The sequence below is a fragment of the Sminthopsis crassicaudata genome, chromosome 4 (assembly GCF_048593235.1).
Source record: "Sminthopsis crassicaudata isolate SCR6 chromosome 4, ASM4859323v1, whole genome shotgun sequence".
Taxonomy (NCBI): Eukaryota; Metazoa; Chordata; class Mammalia; order Dasyuromorphia; family Dasyuridae; genus Sminthopsis; species Sminthopsis crassicaudata.
The window spans coordinates 10067341-10089717 of record NC_133620.1 but is presented as its reverse complement, the minus strand read 5'-3'; the positions used below and the strand labels follow the sequence as shown (position 1 = coordinate 10089717).

Below are 22377 nucleotides of genomic sequence, written 5' to 3'. Positions count from 1 at the left end.
AATCGACTATGAATTCCTGAGGGATAGACTTTCTCTAGAAGAAATCCTTTGGTCATTAAGATTTTTGGTCCAGGAGTGTTTTTTTTTTTTGCTTTACTTTTAAAGGGTTCCCTCTCTTTAAGTGTTCCCCATAAATTTGTTTTCTCATTCATTGGAACCACTAGGAAATCTCTTGCAAAAAAAATAGTTCTTTGCAATAGAGTCTTTTTTTTTAATTAAAGATTTTTATTTTCAAAACATATGCATGGAAAAAAAAACATGCATGAATAATTATTTAACATTAACCCTTGCAAAATCTCATGTTTTTCTCCCCTTTCCCCACTCCTTCCCCTACATGGCAAGTAGTCCAATATATGTTAAACATGGTAAAAAAATATGTTAAATCTAATATATCCATATGTATTTATACAATTATCTTACTGCACAAGAAAAATCAAATCAAACTGGAAGAAAAATGAGAAAAAAAAGTAAAATGCAAGCAAACAACCACAAAAAGAGTGACAGTACATTATATATATATATATATATATACATATATATATATATATATATATATGTATATATATATATATATATATACACAGTGCTATATCAGTTCTCACAGTCCTCTGTATGTGTGTAGATGACTCTCTTCATCACTGAACAATTGGAACTGGTCTGAATCATCTCATTGTTGAAAAAAGTCTCGTCCAACAGAGCTGATCATTGTATAGTCTTAGTTTTGCCACGGGCAATGATCTCCTGGTTCTGCTCACTTCTCTCAGCATCAGTTCCTGTAAGTCTCTCCAGGTCTTTCTGAAATAATCCTGCTGATTGTTTCCTACAGAACAATGATATTCCATAACATCCACATACCACAATTTATTCAGCCATTCCCCAAGTGATGGGCATCCATCCATTTCCAGCTTCTTGCCACTACAAAAAGGGCTGCCATGAACATTTTTGCACGTGTTTCCCTCCTTTAAGATCTCTTTGAGATATAAGCCCAGTAGAAACACTTGCAATGAATTCTGGAAGGCTTCAACCCATCCTATTCCCTACTCTAAGAACAATGTTTGTGCACATGAACCACAAAGAATAATTTCATCTTCTGTCTCCTTTCTCCACCACCACCCCCCATCACTCAAAATACACTTGGTCCAGCAGCCATCATGAAGGATTTCCAGTGAACCGCAAGGAAAATTGGGTTGCATTCGAGTGCTGATTTCCTCCAATCCGAGTACAAACAGGACTGTAATTTAGGATCATAGAACCAGAGCTGGAAAGAACCTCAGAAGCCTTCAGCTCATTTGACAAATACAGAAATTGAGACCCAAAGAGCTTATATGACTTCCCCAAAGTCACATATGTAATGTCAGAGGCAGAAAGTACATTCTGTCAGAGATTCTCTCTTTAAAAAAATAATTACTTCCAGTTCTCTTCCTCTTAGACTGATTGCATCTCCTTTGTTCTAGATTATTCTCTCAACAAATGGGAAGAATTGTTAGCATTTGGGATATAAGGAAGGGCACAGTCAATCCATTCCAAATTAAAGAAACTCTCTATATGGGAGGGCTAGTGGACTTATTTTGTGTAACACAAGAAATAGTGTATCCCAGGTATGGGGGTGGAGGTGGAAAGTAGATATCAAAGCACTAAGGCAGGAGAAACAAAGTCAGTTTCCAGGAATATGTCATACTGAAGTCCAGTTTGGTAGAACTGTGGGAAAAATTCAAAGAGAGGTTGGGCTGGCGGATCATTAATACAAATGACTATCAATGAAGGAAGTCTATCCATCTGTCCATGTGTATCTGTCTATCGATCTATATCCATCCATCTATATAGCCTTCCATCCGTCTATTTGTCTCTCTGTCTGTATACACACATACATATACACATGCACATATACATTTATACATATATACATTTACATATACAGATATATATATATGTGTGTGTATATATATATATATATATATATATATATATACATAATATACATATGCACATCACTACTGGTTATTTTTATGGTATGGGGACTTCCCAGTGTGAAAAGTACTTCCACTGGTGCAACTCAGTTGCTCAGTTATGGTTTATGGGCTTTGCTGACTGGATGGATGAGAAGTGAATATCCTCCATCCTCACAAGACTTGAACCAAGTCTTCCTGATTCCCAAGACTGGCTTTCTAACCAACTAGCGGCCACCATGTTACTCATCCTTTCTTAAAATCTTTACTTGGATCCTTACAGGACTCAGAGGCATTGGAAGAGTAGGTAGTAGTATTTTATAGAGGAAATGACTTCCCCCAGTTCCTGCTAATTTATTTTGTGAAGTTTCAGTTGGCCCAAGGATATAAGCTTGCCTCCAATGGTGGTCTAATTTCTGAAAACATCCCCCTCTCCCCCACAGGAAACTCATGGGTTGAATGCTTTTTCACCTTATTGGAAATAATGCCCTTATTATGAGGAAACAGTAATGTTTTAATGTGGGACCATTTTCCTATCTCATTAAAGTCTTAAAACACAAACACAATTTGAAGCTATTAAAGGCTCCCTCTAATATATAGTCTCAAGCAGCTGAAACTGAATTTCTAGAAAATTGGCCCCCAGTCTCTCAATCTCATTTTCACAATCTGGTGCTTTTGGAGGGGGGGGGCGGCATTAGAGGTTGCTTTGTTGTGTTGTTTTTGTCTTCAAACTGTTTCCTCTCTCAAGAGAATACAGCCCGGAAATGGATTCCAAATAGCAGATAAAACCTCTGGTCAAAAATTTTGCCCCCACAATCCAGGCCAAGTGGTTTAACCAACATAGCCCAACTGAAGGAATATTCAACAATCATTAAGGCTTAATGATTGTTAATTAAGGGATTTAGCCCTTGAGGTCCCATTCATCTCTAGACTGAGGCTCCCATGAAGTTCCTTCCTCATGAAGACAACATCCCTTTTTCTAGGGCACTTGTGTTCTCAGACACTAGAGCTCCTGGGGAGTGGAATTTTCAAACAATTTGCAGATTGAATGGGTATTGGAGGTCTAGAGACAGGGACTAATGGCAGCTCACTTACATATGGCACTTTTAAAGTTTGTACCTTATAGATAATATTGCGTTTGGTCCTCACAATAGCACCTGAGCTAGTGTTAGTAGTCACATTAGTGATGAGGAAGGTAAGATTGGCAAAGGTTACACAACTTACCCAGGATCACATAGGGAGCAAGTATAGGATTTGAACCCAGAACTTGCTGATTTCGAGAACAATTCTCTCCCCATTCTGCCACATGTTACAGCGATCCTAGTCCTGTTCATTGACATATTCAGGCACCTGTCGGCTCATTTCAATGCTTTTGTCTTTCCAAGCTGGTCATATTTCTTCTCAAGCTGCTGTTTCTTGGGTGGACTTGCATAATCATCTGCAAAAAGCCCCAATTCTGGGCGATAGAAAATCCATTGGGAACAATGAGACCATCATGAGATGAATCTTAACTTTCCATCTCCCCCCTCCTCCCCCCCTGCTCTGTCTGGAACAGAAAATTTGCTGGATTCTACCTGAATGTTATCAGCAAGCAGCTCCCCTGGAGAATGTCCCTAGTGAAAAAGAACCTCTTCAGATTGTAGAATGAATTGGTTCCGGTGACTTTGGGGCTCTGCCTTTGTGGTAAGAAGTGCAGTTTATACAGCTGAGCGCAGTATGGGGAGTTGGAAGGAATAATGATGAAAGACCAGAAGCCGAGAGACTTAGATGTGATGCTCTATTATTGTTCTTTCATCTTAATTAAAGGTCTCATCAATACCTTGGGCTTTTTCTTTTACTCTATTTCTACTTTGACTTCCCTCAAGCTTTTCAATATGATTTTTTAAAAATCCTGTTTTTGTCTGAGTCCTGTTCCTGCTCCATGGATTCTCTCTTAGCATTTTTCCTTCCAGTGGTGACTGAGTAAGATATAGCTGTCTTCTGCCATCTGCTGGTTTGCTGGTTTCAATTGAGAGAAAGAATGGAAGGAAGGAAGGAAGGAAGGAAGGAAGGAAGGAAGGAAGGAAGGAAGGAAGGAAGGAAGGAAGGAAGGAAGGAAGGAAGGAAGGAAGGAAGGAAGGAAGGAAGGAAGGAAGGAAGGAAGGAAGGAAGGAAGGAAGGAAGGAAGGAAGGAAGGAAGGAAGGAAGGAAGGAAGGAAGGAAGGAAGGAAGGAAGGAAGGAAGGAAGGAAGGAAGGAAGGAAAGGGAAGGGAAGGGAAGGGAAGGGAAGGGAAGGAAAGGAAGGAAGGGAGAAAGGAGGGAAAAGGGAAAGGGGAAAGGGGAAAAGGGGAAAGTGAAAAGGAAAGGATTCTCTAAGGTTTCATCATTGTCTTGTATTTGATCTAAATCACTGAATTGGCTTTATTACATTTTATAAACTGGTTGAACTGAACTGAACTTAACCTAACTCCCACCATTCGTCTTCTCTGACACACCTCTATCACTAGTTATCAAAATTCAGGTAGCAACTAGGAGTAGTGGAAGGTGACAGTATCTGGGGACCAAAGGGCAGAGGAGGCATTATAGCATGGTATGGCCTTCAACATGCCCTTGATCTTTGCTAACTGGATCATGCTGGGTAAAACACTGCCTGCTGCTTTAAAAAACACCACTCATCTTCCCATAACAAGACCCCTCTCCCCACCTCCACCAAAAATAGATACATAAACAAACAAATAATCACTTAAGCTCATATAGATAGGATCATCCACTTATATCTAGAAGGGATTTTAGAGGTCATTTAGTCCTTTCTACAAAAAAGGAAACTGAGTTTCAGAGATCTTCATTGACTCAGCCAAAATCACTCAGATCACTTAGATCATAGAAGTTTGTCTCTGATACCAAAGGTGATAGAGACCCACTGGAGTTTATTGAGGCAAAAAAGTGACAGAGACCTCCTAGATTAGAGTATGCTTGGAAATGAATGTCTCCTCCCTGGTGGCCTTCAAGTAAAAGGAAGATGACGGCCTGTCAGGTTGTAGAGGCATGTGCCAGGGCATGTGGCTCCAGAGGTCTATGGTAGCACAGATAGTCTCTGATCTTCCCTCCCTCCCTCTTTTTTCTTCCTTCCTTCCTTCCTTCCTTCTCTCCTTCCTTCCTTCCTTTCCTCCCTCCCTTCCTCCCCTCCCTCCCTCCTCTCTTGCTTCCTCTCCCTCCCTCTCTCTTTCCCTCCCTCTTTTTTCCTCCCTCCCTCCCTCTTTTTTCTTCCTTCCTTCCTTCACTCCCTACTACCCTCCATCTCACTATCACTTTAGAACTAGAAAAAAAAAATCTCAAGAGGTGATGTAGTTTGACTCCTTTATTTTACAGACAAGAAAACTGAGTCCTAGAAAGATTAGTTGGCTTGTCCAGGGGAATAGAAGGCAGAATGTTTCTAACCTAGATCCCCTAAATCCTAATACTGTTTGCTTTATAATATAGAAAGATTTCTGCCAATTTCTAAGTACTACGTATACATCAGCTATTGTTGTTTTTCACAAAGTCAATCAAAAAGAACTTAATTGCCTGCGGTATACCAAACATTCTGCTAGAGATTGGGGACATAAATGCAAAGGCTGCACCAATTCCTACTTTCCAAAAAGAAAATTCAGCATCTCCGAGTTGTAAGAAAACAGAGGGGCTGCCATGAGGCCTTGAATGAGAATCCCCCTGCATAAAACCAACAAGTAGCCAACCTGATTGGATCTGAAGATGCCCAGTGAGGGGGTAACCTTAGAGCTGAAAGGAACCTTAGAGCCTAGTCCTTTCCAACCTGAAACCTGAAATATCTAGAATTGCTCCCTTCTCCCTCCAATTTCTCAAGACATTTTGCTCTTCCCCTGCTCTCTCCTCATAATCTAGTTTGTGTATTAGTCCTTTGTCTATTTTTTAGGCTCAGCTTGCAATTCTTCAGCCGAGCAACTATGTCTTATGCATCGTCATCTTTACTCTTCTACTCAGGTCCACCCAATAGAGTCTACCAGTCCCTTCCTAGGACTGGAGATGCTTTATGCAAGGGGGGAACCATCTCTCTTAGACTTTCACCTAGTTAATGGACTAGCTCCCAGTGGTTTCTCACCACAGTCTTGGTTGAGAAAGGCACAAAAGGCTGAGTTCTGCAGATCCATGGTGAAAGTTTCAACGAGTGGAGTCAAGTCAAGCTTACTGGGGGCTATCATTGTGTTAATAATCCCCAGAGACACAGGTAGAAGCAAAAAAGAGGTGTTTACATTCTAATTATAGGCGCTTACATAGTAATGAAAAGAAATAATACATCAAAGAAGGTGAAAGGTAGGTGGGGGCAGCGGGAGGAGAAGGTCTCCATGTTGGATATTGGTAGAGAAAGGCTCCGGTAGGGAGCCCTGAGAAGAATGAGCATAAACAGTTATCCTGGGCGTGGCTTTGAAAAGGGGACTTTGGGGGTATATGATTGTCATGGAATATTATTGTACTGTAAGAAAGAACAAGCAGGATGATTTCAGAAAAACTTGATAAGACTTATATGAACGGATGCATGGTGAAGGGAATAGAACCAAGAGAACATTGGATACAGTAACAGCAATATTGCTCAGTGAAGAACTGTAATGACTTAGTAATACAATATCTGCCTCCAGAGAAAGAACTGTATTATTTGAATACAGATTGAACCATGCTATTGTTCACTTTCTTTTATTATTTTTTTTTCTTTTGAGTCTTCTGTACAAAATAAATAATACGTAAATGTTATATAATTGCACATATATAATGTTACACACTGTTTTGATTGCTTTCTGTCTCAGGGAGGAGGAGGGGAGGAAGAAATAGAATTTGGAACTCAAAACTTTATATTAAAAATGTTTTGATTATTTGAAATTTGAAATTCAAAAATTTTAAAAATACAAATTTGAGCATTTGAAATTTGAAAAATGTGAAATTTTTAAAAATACAAAAGTTAAAAAAAGAAAATAAAAAGGGGGCTTCCCAGAAGAATTGGGCAATTGAAGGATCACAAAGCCAGAGGGAAGGATTTCATTGGAGTCTACTAGGGCATTGTGGGAAAAACATCTTCCTGGTCAAAGTACGCTGAGAAATTAGATATATTCATGTGAAACTATATTAACAATAATTAAAATATGCATAGCTATTTAAGCGCACACTTTAAAGTAGATTCCATTCTTTGTTTACTGTATTTCTCAAAGTTTTATGAAACAAAAGAAGCTCTGTGACCAGATACTCCCATGGAGGGGGAAATAGATCCTGAAAGAGCAGCAAGGAGCCAAAATGGGCTGTGGGAAGAGGTGGAAAGAAAGAAAATATTCCTAGAACAGGAAAGTCGGGCAATCGTCATCGTTTGTTCTCGACATTACCTTGGGGAAATCCCAGGTCTCAGGTAATGTCAACCTGAAGCATGAACTGCTCAGCTGCTTCCTGAAAATGGCCAGTGCCAGGAAACTGACTCTCCCATAATGAAGCCCATTCAATCAGGAGAAACTTGAATAGCTCGAGATTCTTCTGTATCTGGCTCAAAACCCATCTCTTTCTACAAACCACTGATTGTTCTTAGGTCTGTCCTCTGGGGTCAAGCAAAGTTGGCTGAATCTTTCTTTCACTTGCCAGGTTATTTTCAATTATTTGCAGAGTGGTTCTTGAATAAGCATCCCCATCCTACTTTCTAGTAGGCTACTTTCCATGGTCTTCAGTATCCATGGCTACTTCCATCCACCTTGGGGTATGGGGAGCAGGTAGGCTTAGGTGAATTCTGGAGCATCAGGTTAGCAATAATCTGAGGATGCTGGTAAGTGGGGATCTTCACTAAACAATACAGCGAAATCAGAAGGGGAATGGTCAAGGACCAGTTGGATCAGTCTTCTCAGAAGGGTCCTAGGATAAGGGTCACTTTGGAACTTCTCCATGTCTGCTCTCTAGGTACATCTCCCATCTAGTCTAAAAGGGATCCCCCGGATCTTCTATCCAGTGAACTCTGGTAAATTGAGCCTCCACTCTGGAGTGAAGAGGGTCTATGTGAGTTTAATGAAATCTCTTTGTGGATACATTTGCATACATTATACCACTCTACCTCAGGCTGGCTCCTCCTCTCTTCAGTCAGTGAGTGTTTTCTGGGTAGTCCATAAACATCTGAAAATATTCCTAGTCTGTGGTTAATTAGACTGTGAGATTCATCAGCTGGAAACTCTCAGGTGCTTCTGGGTAATCAAATGCTTAGCTCCCAGCTACTCTTCTCTCCAGTAATGCTGTACTGTGATCAACCCATTTAATGGTAGAGAGGGAGCTTAGCCTTGTTCTAAGGTCAGTGTCATTGCCTAGGATCATTTTTCTTTGCCTTCCTCATTTGTTTTGCTCTGATTCTATTTCAGTTAAGAGAAGGATCTCAGACTGAGACAAAACACAGTTAATCTTAGGCCAGTCCATGAGTATACGACAGGAAGAGCACTGTACTTGAGTCAGAGGAGCTAGGTTCAAGTACTACTTCTCCTACTTACTACCCCTCACTATTCCAGAATTACAAATTTGAATCCAACCCATTCTAGAAAGGAATCCCTACTAGAACATACCTAATAAGTGATCCCGGTCCCCATCTTCATCCCCAGGGCTCAGTTTCTCATTTACAAAGTGAGAGGGTTAAGTTTTCAAAGTCATTATAGGATATTTAAGGACAATGATAGGGAAGGACTGTCCCAGCCTTTAGCACAATACCTCACACATAGTAGATACTTAATAAGTGTCCATTGATTGATTCTAGTCCTAAAATTTGAATCCTATGAATAAAGTTCACCTTTGCCCCAGGGAACTCTCCTGACACAGGCAGAAGAGACTAGTTCTTTCCCAGGTCTGTAACTCTTTAATCACTAGAGAAGTCACTGGTTGACCTGAAGGAAAACATACCTACAGCTCACACCATGAAAGAAGGAGGGGACTAACCATTGGGTGCCGAGTCCTGGTATTATCCGCACACTGCCATGATGAGCAGCTGTAATAACCGCTGACTGGTGGGAGCCATCTGCTGGACCTTAGGGAATGGTGAATGAAAGAAAGGGTGACTGCTGGTTTAGGCCAGCCTCCTGTAGCCATCCTTTGCCAAGTCTGGTCACTTCAGCCTGTACAGCTTCCCTGGTGTAAGCCCCCCACTCTCCCCTCGCCCGGCCACTATCCGAGAGTCATTCTTCCGTACTACTTGTCTGGATTATTTGCAATAACCCTCCTGGCCTCAGGATCAATTCAATGAAATCTAATAAACATTTATTAAGCACCAGCTATGTGCCAAGCATTGTGTTAAGTGCCAGAGTTACCGAAGTGGCAAAAGGTAGTCCCTGCCTTAAAGAACTTATAATTTAATGGAAAAGACAGCATAAAAGAAATATATACAAAACAAACTATCTGTAGGAAAAAATTTTTTTTAAATTAAAAAGGGGGAAATATTAGAACTGAGAGAGGTAAGGATCATCAAACTCTCATCTTTCCATTGCTGGAAGCCTTTCCCAGCTTCTCTTAAGTCTAGGTAGCCTATTTATACATATTTGATTTCTTGTTTTCTCTCCTATTAGATAGGGCACTTCTTGAGGACAGGGACTTCCTTGTGACCCTTAGCACTTAGTAGGTGCTTCGTAATTGTTTTGTGACTGACCAATGTACCATTCCTCACTCATGACACTCTGCTGTGCCTTCATGTATCTGGGATGTATCCCCCCTTTTCACTTCTACCTATGAGCTTCCCCGACTTCTTCCTGACTCAGCTGAAATCCTCCCTTCTGCCGGAGGCTCTTAGTTTCCGTACGTTGGAAATATCTTCTAGATTCATGATTATTTGCCCATTAGAATGTAAGCCCCCTGAGGGCAGGCCAGTATTTTTGTCTTTCTTTGTACAGCCAGGGCTCCATCAAGTAGCCACTACTTTAATGTTTGTTTGTCAGTCTGTTAACTGGTCTAGTAACTGAGAACCCAGTCTGTTGTACCAGCCACCCACTTCCCACTATAAGGCTGTGAGGATGGTCGACCACCAATGAAAGCCGGTGATCAGGGGGACATGGGTACCATCCTGAAAATGTCTCATCGGACTTAGGTGCCCAAGCCATGGACGATGGCGACGTCTCCCAACCAAAACCCAAACCTCTCTGTTTTCTTTTCAGCTTTGATGTGGAAAATGGCCCGTCCCCCGGCCGGAGCCCCCTGGATCCCCAGGCCGGCTCTTCCTCGGGCCTTGTGCTGCACACCACCTTCCCGGGCCACAGCCAGCGTCGGGAGTCATTCCTCTACAGGTCAGACAGCGACTATGATCTCTCGCCAAAGGCTATGTCTAGAAATTCTTCCCTTCCAAGCGAACAGTAAGTAGAAGCTGTCTGGTTTCCAGTCTCACGCCTACTTCATTTATTGACACTGTTAAAAACAAAACAGATACAGACAAAACCCTGAACAACTCATCTTTCCCTTTTCACCTGGGACCCACAGAGCAGGAAAATGAATGGAGGAAAAGGCTGTGATTATTGTCAAGCCCTCAGGAACATTGCTGAGCATTAGAAACACTAGCCAGGTGTTGTCAAAGGCATTAACAATATGGCGTGCTCAGAGTGTGGGTACCTCGAGTCTTATTAGAAATTAGGCTAATGAGTGCTTTCTGCTTTATTCCCAGAACTGTTTAGACAACAGGGGTCTTAAGCTACTTCTAAGTTCTCTTAAATCACATTTGGTTTTTCTGCTTTATTGAGAGCCTTGACAAGAGGGGAGAGCAGCTAGCTAGTCAAGGGCCTGGGTTTTCCTTCTGGCAAACCATCATTGTAATCTGGAGCAGGGGAGCAGGCCAAGGGAAACAGAACTGGCTCCTTCTTTAAAATGGCCATTTGTTCAGAGACTTGCTTGATGAAACTCCACCTGAAGAGTTCTATTAATTAGCCAGAGTCAAGGGTTTCCATTTTCCTTTCCTGAATCAGGGGTCTGTGATTTTCATTTAAGGAACACTGGGTTATGTTTCTTGTTTATCAAATTGCAGAATCCAAATAATGTTGAATACCGTAATCCATGAGTTAAAAGGTTTCTAGGTACATAAGGTTCTTGGTTTTAAAACATCAGTGACAACTATAATCCCAAAGGGGAAAACATTCTACTTTGGTTCCTAGAAAGGATTCACAAAATGGATAGGAAAGCCAAAGGAAAAGGCAAAGAGTTCTCATGTAAAGAACACTTGTTCCCATTGGCTTGTGGGGCCTCTAAACAAAGGGCACTGAACCAGGAGCCCACAAGGACCTGGGTTCAAATACTGATCCAAACATTTGTTTGTTGTGTGACTTAACCGTTCTGTGCCTCAGTTTCCTCATCTGTAAAATAAAAGGATTGAGTTTCATGGTCTTTTTTCTGACTCTAAATCTATAATCCTATCACCAGTGGTTGGACTTTGGATGACCTCAAAGATCTCTTCCTGTTTGGAGAGATGTCCCCAGCGGTTTCCGTAGGAGTCCTCAGCAGGGATACCTTCGTTTCCCTGAATTATTATGAATGACTGTCAAAGTCTGTTGTCTCCCTTGACAATATCATTGACTCACATGGCTTCTCCTTTGCCAACTCCTCCTCCATGTGGTTTTCCCATCCTGAGTTACAATCCCAGATTCTGGCTATTTATGGGACATCTCTCCCTGTGAACAATTATCACCTCAGCATATGACATCCTAAAATACTATACACACACACACACACACACACACACACACACACACACACGCACACACACACACACACGACACGCACACCTGATTCTCCATCCGATCTCACTATTTCCATGGCTAACCCAACCCATGTCCTATGTTTATAAGCTTTAATTACTATTTGTAGGGGTTTCCAGCTCCAGGAGAACCCTTCCTAAATATATATATATATAAACAAAAAAGGCTCTGGCCACATCCGAAAGCACATTTCAGTTCTTGCCCCGTTATCTCCACTTATCATCCGAGAGAGAGGCTTTCCCAGCAGCCCTGAGGAGTCCATGCTGGCAGCGTCCTCTGCTTCTAGCATCATCTCCTGCTGCACATCCCTTCCTTTCCTCTCCCATTCCTTGCCTGTTCTCCACACCTTTACAAGGACAGAAAATAGAAATGAATCCGCTGACTGTATCGCTAGTCTGGACCCCAGACCCAAGTCATTTATTGACTCCTTCATTTATTTGTTCAATCAAAAATCCTTTTTGCCTGCTATAGGTCCCACATATCTTAATGGATCTCAGAGACAAATACAAGAAAGAATGTTTAATAGTCAGAAGATCTGGGTTCAAATCTCTTCTATGTCAAATGGTATTTGTATGACTAGAGATGAAAGACTTCTTTTCTTCCTCTGAGTAATGGGGCTAGTAAACTTTGCCTCCACTGCCTTTTTTTTGGCAAGGCAATTGGGGTTACATGACTTGCCCAGGGTCACACAGCTAGGAAGTGTTAAGTGTCTGAGGCCAGATTTGAACTCCAGGGATGGTGATCTGTCCCCCTGCCACCATGTTAAGAGGTAGGATGAGGAAAGCCTTCTGCAAACTTTGTCACCTTTTTTACTTTGTGTCTACTTGGAATCTCTTTTGCACATAGTTTTGTGCATAGACTTAGAGGTGGAATGGACCTCATTTACAGATAATGACAATAGTCACAGGTAGAATTTCTACAGGACTCCCAAGTCTGTAAAGCCTTTTCTTATCACAAAAGTCCCAGTAGATGAGGGCTATTCCCATCCCCATGTTACACATCCAACAACCAATTTTAAAAGTGACTATAGGACTTTCCCTAGCATCCAAGGCTCAATGTGAACTCTAATTTGCCATTCTATGGAATTCGCCATTCTATGCAGTATTCCACCTGCCTTCCTGATGGGGAAACTGAGGCACATGGTGATTACCTGACTTTTCTAGCTTCGTACAGCTGAATAGCTGAAACAAGCTTTGATCCCAGTTTTTCTTGAACCCAAATACAACATTTATCCCACCACATCATACCATGTGGTTTCCTTCCAATGGAACATAAGTTCCTCGAAGGCAAGAGCTGTTCCATGTATTTGTTGTTGCTCATCCTTCATTTTCCAAAAGGACCAGTGAAATCACACAATGATGTTTTCATTTATGCATGAATTGGATTTAAATTAGGTAGAGCTGGAAAAAGTTGTCAGCCTCTCTGTCCCTTGTACACAAATGGCTTTTCAAAGACCAAAGTTCACATTTCCAATTGGATTCAGAAACTGGAATTTTGAATCATGGGACCAGCATCATTTCATTCGAGTGCCATGATGATCCTGTAGAAAAGGGAGTCCCATTTTACAGATGAAGAAACTGGAATCCCTAAAGAAGTAACTTGTCCAAAGAAAACAGAGCTAGTAAGTGTCAAAGATGAGACTTGAACCCGGCTCTTCCTGCTTGCTTTCTCTCTACGCGGCTAGCTGCTTTTCCATGTTGCCTCATTCATGTAAGGTGTGTAGCCCATCGCAAGAATCTTCTGGTTCCTGTTTCTACTAACCCTCTGTCCATCTGAAAAGAACTCAAGAGGAAGGATCTATTCTTCTTCTCCCATCCCTGGAAGCAGAGACTTGGATTGCAGCAGCTCCAGGGCTGGAGGGCATTGAGAGAGCCATGTGGGACCACCTTAAAGAGGAGCCAGACTCCTTACTCTCTGGGTGTTCCCATCTAAAATGACAGGATTGGTCTCATTCATCTCTGGAACTCAATGCTCCTATGAACAGTTCTTGGCTATCTTGGAACCAGACAGTTTTCTGGGCACCTGAGAAGAGGAGAAGAGAGAAAAGAAGGATTAGTGATAAATGAAATCTTGACAAAGATATAATTTCCATCCATCTTTTAGCAAAGAGATATGACTGCAGATGGTTCTATATGCTTGTAGTAGGCTGGTCCAATTCAATTAAATGATTCAAGGAGCATTTATTAAGTACCCACTGTGTACATGGATGTGTGGATTCAAAGACAAGAAGAAGATTCTGGTCCTTGAGAAATCTGTATTTTAGTAGAGGGCAGAAGACATATAGAGAAATAAATATAGTCATTTGAGAAAGGAGAGCACCACTACCAGAGAGATCAGGGGCCTGTAGGAAGCAGCATCTGAGTAAAAACAAAACTAAGCAATCCAGGAGACAGAATAAGCAAAGAAGTGAATTTCATCCATGGGCAGCAAACGGCCTTTTCAAAGACCCAGAGGAGGGAGATGAGTAGTCCACGTTGGTTGGGGCACCAGATGGCACTCGTGCGCTGTTCTGGCCGGCTTCCAGCTATGTTCCAGTCGCTTCAGAAGTGCAAGAGAAGGATCCAACATGGGTCATTTTAAAACAAACTGATTAAATTTGATGTTCTTATAGTTAATGAGTAATAAATTGTACATTTAATTTTCTATTTAATGTATAAGAAAGTTATATTTACATTCAGAGTGAAACTTATAAAGATAATAAAGCACTTTGCAGGCTTTGCAGATTTTCATATCCATTACCCGATGGGATCCATTACCAACAAGCAATTATTAACTGCCTACTATGTGTCGGAGGTTGTATTGGATGTAAGGATTAGGAATATAAAAGTGAGGGGTTTCCACCTTCAGGGAGCTTCCATTCTATGGGGGGATGTAGCATAGTCGCAGATAAATAAATATGGAATATACAAAATCAATTCTCAGTGACTGGATGGGAGTACTAATGTTAGTGTTTGTACTGGGTTTTAAGGTTTGCAGAGTGCTTTACAAATACTTCAGTGGGTCCTCACAACAAATCTGAGAGAGAGCTGCAGGAGGAAACTGAGGCAGGGAGAGGTTCAGTAGCTTTCCTGCTCAGGGTTCACGCAGGTAGTGAGTGTCTGAGGTGGGATTTGAACACAGAGCTTCCCGATTTCAGATCTCCAACTTTATCAATTGCATCTCGGAGCTACTGCTTGGAGCTCACCCTAAAAAATCCAGATGTGTTCATCAAAGTAGACTAAGCTCCCTTTAGCAAAATGTATAATATAATATAATATAATATAATATAATATAATATAATATAATACAATACAATACAATACAATACAATACAATACAATACAATACAATACAATACAATACAATACAATATAATATAATATAATATAATATAATATAATATAATATAATATAATATAATATAATATATTTTGGCAAGGCAATTGGGGTTACGTGACTTGCCTAGGATCACACAGCTAGGAAGTGTTAAGTGTCTGAGGCCAGATTTGAACTCCAGGGATGGATATTGTCAAGGGAGACAACAGACTTTGACAGTCATTCATAATAATTCAGGGAAACTAAGGTATCCCTGCTGAGGACATAGTCTCTGGAGTGCTGATCGTGGAGTTAGCGAGACCCATCTCCCCGAGTTCAAATCCAGCCTCAGACACTTCCTCACTGTGTGACTCTGGGCAAGTGACCTAATCCTGCTTGCCTCCGTTTCCTCATCTGTAAAATGGGCTAGAGAAGGAAATGGGGCATCCCTCCATTATCTTTGCCCAGAGAACCCCAAATGGGATCACAAAGAACAACCCCTTAGCAGAGAGAGAATAGGGAGCTAGCTCCCTGTAATGTTCTCTGATCTCCTGAGAATTGGTCTATAAACAGCGATCAAAGGGATCATGTACCCATTTCTGAGCTCATATCCAAACCCTGAGTGCCCTTGGGAGGCTCATGGTAACAGCAACCATATGGACTTTACCAAATGTGCCAGAAATGCCCCCCCACAAAGATATATGGTGTAGACATCTCCTCAGCCAAAGTCACGGTCTTTTATCAACCTATTTACCAGGCTTGGGAATGGGACAGTCATCCTGCTCAGCCCCAACATACATGATGATGAGCTGCAGTGAGCTTTAGGGCTTGGACTTCTCATCTGAATCCACTTGCCAGAACCTTTTCTCCAAGGCATATCTTTAAACTCTAAGCTCCCTACAGGCAGAGACGAACTGTTTCTTGTCTCTTTTTGTATCCCTAGAAATTAGGGCACGTAATGCCAGGCATGTATATGGTAGGTGTTTAATAAATGTTTATTGGTTGGTTGATGAAAATCAAGAATAGATGAAATCATTTTAACAGAACTAGGTACAGAAATGAAAGACAAGTTTCAAAGACAGACCCAACCTGCAGCTGAACAGAAATCTCTATAATGTACTGGGGCAAATGACCTTCTCTGAAGGCTCCTTGGAGGCAGCTTTGCATTGCTGCAGGCAAAGCTGATGGAGAAGGAACTTTCCCTTCCATCAAATGGAAGTCTTTCTTTTGGCGACTGCCCTCATTTCTCCTCCTTCTGCCTTCTCCTATCAAGCAGAACAACTCTAAGCCCACGTGGAAAACAGAGGCATTCATGTCCTTAAAGATGGAGACCTTTCTTGTTTGGGGGGTTTTCTCTTCTCCAAGATAAATTGCCCTCATTTCTCCCATTCAGAGAGATGTCCAGACTGCCCTGATTGCCTTCCTCTGCCCATTTTCTGGATTTGTACACAGGTCTTCCCAAAACGTGGGACTAAAGGTAAAGCCTCCAGGTACATGAGGATCACCAGCTTCTCAGTCCTGGGCAGAAGCTTGTCTGGAAGCTTCTTAAAACTCCTGAGCTTGTGAAGCTCCCATTTCATGCTGTTGACTCCTGAAGGATGGAGGCCCACTAAAATCCCCAGATCTTTTACAGGTTAATTACAACCCAGGCCTGCCTACCCTCTCTTGTACTTGGGAGTTGATTTTCTGAACTCAAGTTTTATATTTATCTCTATTCACTTTCATCTTTTTCTAATGAAATCTATTGAGACCCCAGAAGGTTAATAATGACTTGCTCAATGTATTTTGAAAAGTAAAAAAAATATTATTATAAGAATAATAATAGTGGAAAAACTGGGACACTGGTGCATTGTTGGTGGAGTTGTGAAAGAATCCAACCATTCTGGAGAGTAATCTGGAATTATGCCCAAAAAGTTACAAACTGTGCATCCCTTTGATCCAGCAGTGCTACTACTGGGCTTATATCCCAAAGAGATACTGTATGTGCCAAAATGTTTGTGGCAGCCCTTTTCGTAGTGGCTAGAAACTGGAAGATGAATGGATGTCCATCAATTGGAGAATGGTTGGGTAAATTGTGGTATATGAAGGTTATGGAATATTATTGTTCTGTAAGAAATGACCAACAGGAGGAATACAGAGAGGCCTGGAGAGACTTACATCAACTGATGCTGAGTGAAATGAGCAGAACTAGGAGATCATTATACATTTCAACAACAATACTGTATGAGGATGTATTCTGATGGAAGTGGATTTCTTCAACATAGAGAAGAGCTAACTCAGATACAATTGATCAATGATGGACAGAATCAGCTACACCCAGAAAAGGAACACTGGGAAGTGAATGTAAACTGTGAGCACTGTTTTTTTTGTTTTGTTTTGTTTTGTTTTGTTTTGTTTTTCTTCCCAGATTATTTTTACCTTCCAAATACAATCCTTCCTTTGAAACAACAACAACAACAACAAAATTTGGTTCTGCACATATATATTGTACCTAGGATATACTATAAGATATTTAATATGTATGGGAATGCCTGCCATCTAGGGGAGGGGGTGGAGAGAAGGAGGGGAAAAATTCAGAACAGAAGGGAGTACAAGGGATAATGTTGTTAAAAAAATTACATATTCATATGTACTGTCAAAAATGTTATAATTATAAAAATTAATAAAGAATAATAATAATAATAATTTACCCTACATCACAAAAGTAAGAAGTGTTATTGTCGGGATTTGAACTCAAGTCCTATGACAACCAACTCTTTCCACTCCAGATGAATAAATTGAGGGTCAGTTTGAAGCAATTTGCCCCAAATGACATGGGGAATGAGAATCATTGCCAGGAATGGAGCCCATTTCCAACACCACCAACATCCTTCCATGTTGGAAATATTCTGGATGACCTCTGAACTTCCTTCACACACTTACTTTCCAAGGATTCTTTCTTGTTGCCGCCATGTCTTTGCATGAGTTCCTTCAATTCAGCTTCACCTCTGTGAATGCTCCTTCAATGTCCCCTCCTACATGAAGTCCTCCCTGTCTCCTCCTCCCCATTTGTTAGTACCTCCTCTTCATGGTGGGCAGCTAGGGGACACCATAATGGATAGAGCACCTGGAGTCAGAAAGACTCAACTTCATGGATTCCAAACCGTCTCTCCAACACTAGACATATCAGCTGTGTGCCTCTGGGTAAGTCACTTAATTCTGCCTCAGTTTTTTCATCTGGAAAATGAGGCAAATTTGCCACAAAAAAAGAAAGTAAAAAGAAAAGAAAGAAGAGAAGAGAAGAGAAGAGAAGAAAAGAGAAGAGAAGAGAAGAGAAGAGAAGAGAAGACAAGAGAAGACAAGAGAAGACAAGAGAAGACAAGAGAAGACAAGAGAAGACAAGAGAAGACAAGAGAAGACAAGAGAAGAGAAAAACCCAAATGGGATAACAATAACTATTTAACCTCCTCAGGGTCACCTTGTTTTTATTTTGTGTCACAACTAGCTATAAGCTTCTTGAGAGCAGGGTCTGTTTCATTTAGGATGTTTAGCAAATGTCAGTAGATTGAATGATTCCATCTTCTCCTTAATGTGAAGGCCATAAGAAGGGAGTCACATCCTGTACAATAAAAAAAAAAGAAAGAAAAGAAAAGAAAAATCCTAGACAAAAAAAAAAAAAATTAAAGAAAAGCTTGCTTCAGAAGGAGGCTGGGAGAACAAATTGTTCTGGAAATGAAAAGGGAAAGAAGGAATAAAGGGAGGCACCCTCAGGGATTCCCTTCAGGATTTCCATAGAGATATCTGGGGTACAAATAGGAGCCTGTTCCTAATGCTCATTCAGCCATGATTTCTAAAGACCCAAGTGAAAGTTTTGCTGAATAGGGACTCCAGAGGGCTTAGCCAAGTGTACACCAATTAAGAAAAACACTTCTAAAAGCATAGGAGTCTATATTTGGCTCTTCCTAATGCCATATTTGCAGAAACCCATTCTGAGTTTTTGTCTAAAAGGCTCGAGGCAGCGGGCAGACTTCCACTGAACACTTTGTAAAAAGTCACATTAAAAACAAAAGTAATGGGATTCCCAGACAGCCAGTGGTGTTTCAGCAGCCTTAAGGCTTCCATTCAACAAAAGCCAGGAAACTCAGTTTTCTCCGGACAGTGAGGCCTTTTTTTCCAGGGCCGTGCCCTGAATGCCAGAGACAAACAGACAGAGACAGAAGAGGGAAAGAAGGAAAAGTAGAGAGAATAAGTAAAAAAACAGAGAGAGACAGACAGGCAGAGATGAAGAGGAGAGAGAGAAGGAAGAGGGGAGAGAAAGAGAGAGCAGCCCTCCATTTCAATTTTCTGACTCCTGCCATCAAAAATCCACCAGTTGGACTGAATAATAGGACAAGTTAGTTACTTCATATGAGTCTGGTGGGTTTCTTTTTTTTTTAATTTTATTTATTTATAATTTTTTGACAGTATATATACATGAGTAATTTTTTTATAACATTATCCCTCATATTCATTTTTCCAAATTTTCCCCCTCCCTCCCCTCTACCTCCCTCCCCCCGATGACAGACAATCCCATACATTTTACATGTATTACAATAAAACCTAGATACAATATATGTGTGTAAATTCTGGTGGGTTTCTTAAGGGAGAGACTAACTAACCATTGCCAGTCCAAGGCGATTTCTATTTCTCAAGGGTTGAGATCTGTGTTTATATAGGTCCACCATTGTTAAGAACATGGGGTATTGGTATCATTTATATTCTCCAGAGCAAAAACTAAACATTTTTGTACCCAGGATGGGAGATAGGGAGTTTATCTGACATCTTGCTGATGCTCCTCAAAATAATCCACAATTCTGCTCAGCTGAAGGATTGGGCACTGCTGAGAAGCTAGGGAAGAAAGGAGGCAAACCATGGGGTAGCCTCCAAATTTTTGTACCCTGAGATACAACCCTAATTGCCCAGTCTTAGTTACAGCCCCGCTGTTCCCCTGTACCATGTTTATTGCCTTTAATTTTAGAGTTCCCAATCAGTTCAACACCTTCTTTTCTCTCTTCTTTCTCACTAGACATGGTGACGACCTGATCGTAACACCTTTTGCACAGGTGAGTATGAGACTTGATCCTTCCCTTTTTCCTGCATGCACCAGATCCCTCCCACTGCCATGTTGCCAATTTACAATTCCTGACCCTTTATGCTAATTTCCTTTCCAGGTCCTCGCCAGCTTGCGAAGTGTGAGAAATAACTTCACCCTTCTGACCAATCTGCATGGAGCAGCCAACAAGTAAGTCTCATTGAATTTGTGGATTTAGGCAGGGTCTTCCATGAAAAAAATAAGCCTTGGAGGCAAAGGTCATGGGTGTGAATCCTGACTGGGTCCTTTCCCTGTCTGGGTCTCAGCTTCTTCATGTTTAAAATGGACTAAATGGATTTAAGGTCACTTCTTAATCTATGGTTCTATTATCAGCTGAGATAATATTTGTTTACCAGGAAGGGCTTAATGGAAGTGTGCATCCTCCTGGCCCTTTAGCTGAGTTTGAAGCTCAACTTTTTTTTTATTTATTTTCTGTGTAATCTGCAGTAACTCACATCATTTCTTTGGGCCTCAGTTTCCCCCAATGGAAAATAAAGAATTTGCATTAAGGAGCATCTGTGATCTCTTCCACCTCCAAATCCACAGTTTTCAGAGTATTTAATTGGACGTGCCTTTCACAGCTGAGCCACACGATGGCAGCCTTTATCCTAGTTCAGTTTGGAACACATGGCACCAAAGCCAATTTTCCAAAAGAGGGAACTGAGGCTGGTGAAGGTGTCAAAGTCAGAAGCAATGTTGGAACCCCGTCTCCGCCTCTCCATGTACCAAGCACTCTTCCCACTCCCAACTCTTGGAAGTTAAGTGAATTGCCCAGTAGTGTACACATAGCAACCAATATAAGAAGGGTTGGGTCACTAGGGGCAGCCATAATAGATAAAGCACCAGGCTCAGAGTCAAATCCAGCCTCAGACACTCACTACTTGTGAGACCTGAGAGAGTCACTTAACCTTGTTTGTCTCAGTTTGCTCATCTGTAAAATAAGTTGGAGAAGGAAGCCGCCCATCATTCCAACATTTTTACCAAGAAAATCCCAAATGGGATCCCAGAAAGTTGAACATCAGCAGGGAGATTTGAATCCAGTTCCTCCAAAGTCAGTGCCTTCCCACTGTAGTCTCAAGCATTTTTGAACACTGTGATAGCTGCTACAGAGACACAGACAACAATAGAATGGTCACTGCCCCCAGGATTCCTACATTTTATCAGAATAATAAATATTCGTAGAGCTTACCACTGGAAACAGCCACCATTATTAAGTAATGGTGTAAAAAAAAGTGATATAAAGAGTTAAAAAAAAGGAACATGAGTCTTCCTGACTCCAGACCCTATGTTTTATACTCTATGACATATCCTAGCTGCCCCTTTCTAATTGAGCTTTCATCTCACAGGCAACTAGGTGCTTAATAAATGCCTTCTTAGTGGGATTGAATCAAAGTCCACAAAATGGGTCAAACAGAGATTTTATTGGCGAAAAGAACAAATCCCAGGGAACCATATGCTTCTGAAGAAAAGCACAAATTAGCCTCCCTTTCCTCCCATTGTACTCAATGGTTCACACTGTAGGAAATCGGGTCTGTTTTATTCTGAATTTTACCACCCAGACAGTGAAAATCCCCATGTTCTTTTTTGGTTCCTTTCCAATAAAATATGTCCAGGTGCAAGTCTTAATCAGCCTTTTTTTTTCTTTTGGGTTTCAAGTTCAAATACATTTTTTTAAGATCCTGAGAGCAGTGGAAGAGAAGGAAGGAGAGGAAGCTCTAAAAACATAGTAGGCATCCCTGGCTGCTTTTTCAGGTCAATTATTTCCCCTCCCCTAGCTTCATTCCACCCTGGAGCCCAGGAGGGTGGGTGCCTCATTGAAATTGAGAAGATGCCTAAAAAATGGAAGAAAGGGCTGGAAAGGGAACATTATGTGCTCTGATCTCTGCCCCACCATCACTTATGGCATGGAAAGGGGGGGCAGAATGATGTAAAATAATTTAATATGTTTGTGTTCAGATGCTTTTAATCTAAAGGTAATCCTTGGGGGTGGGGGAGAATACTCTTAAATTGATGGATAATTCAAAGCTGGAAAAGATCATGGAGGTCAAATAAACCATTCCCCCCCCCAGAAAAAAATTAAGAAAGAAATTGAGACCCAGGGAAATTTAATAACTTATCCAAAATCACAACAAATACGTGGCAAAGCTAGGGTTTAAATAAAAGTACTCTCTTCCATAGTCTACCTGCGATTGGCTAACTTTGCGACTCCTTATTTCACTACTTATCTGAAATATGAGATTTGACTAGGCAGCTCCCCCAGGCCCCTTCCAACTTTGGTTTTATAGTGACATAAATCAGTCCA

General features: G+C 41.1%; 1 protein-coding gene across 5 annotated transcripts in view; it reads left to right on the top strand.

Moving 5' to 3' along the window:
* The window catches only part of PDE4B (phosphodiesterase 4B), a 667172-nt gene that overhangs the window by 509053 nt on the left and 135742 nt on the right, over nucleotides 1–22377 (top strand). For all 5 annotated transcript variants that reach the window (XM_074265715.1, XM_074265720.1, XM_074265718.1 and 2 more), the window contains 3 exons: nucleotides 10088–10282; nucleotides 20010–20046; nucleotides 20155–20225. In XM_074265715.1, coding sequence (XP_074121816.1) covers nucleotides 10088–10282; nucleotides 20010–20046; nucleotides 20155–20225 — 303 coding nt within the window. The remainder of the gene's footprint in view (nucleotides 1–10087; nucleotides 10283–20009; nucleotides 20047–20154; nucleotides 20226–22377) is intronic.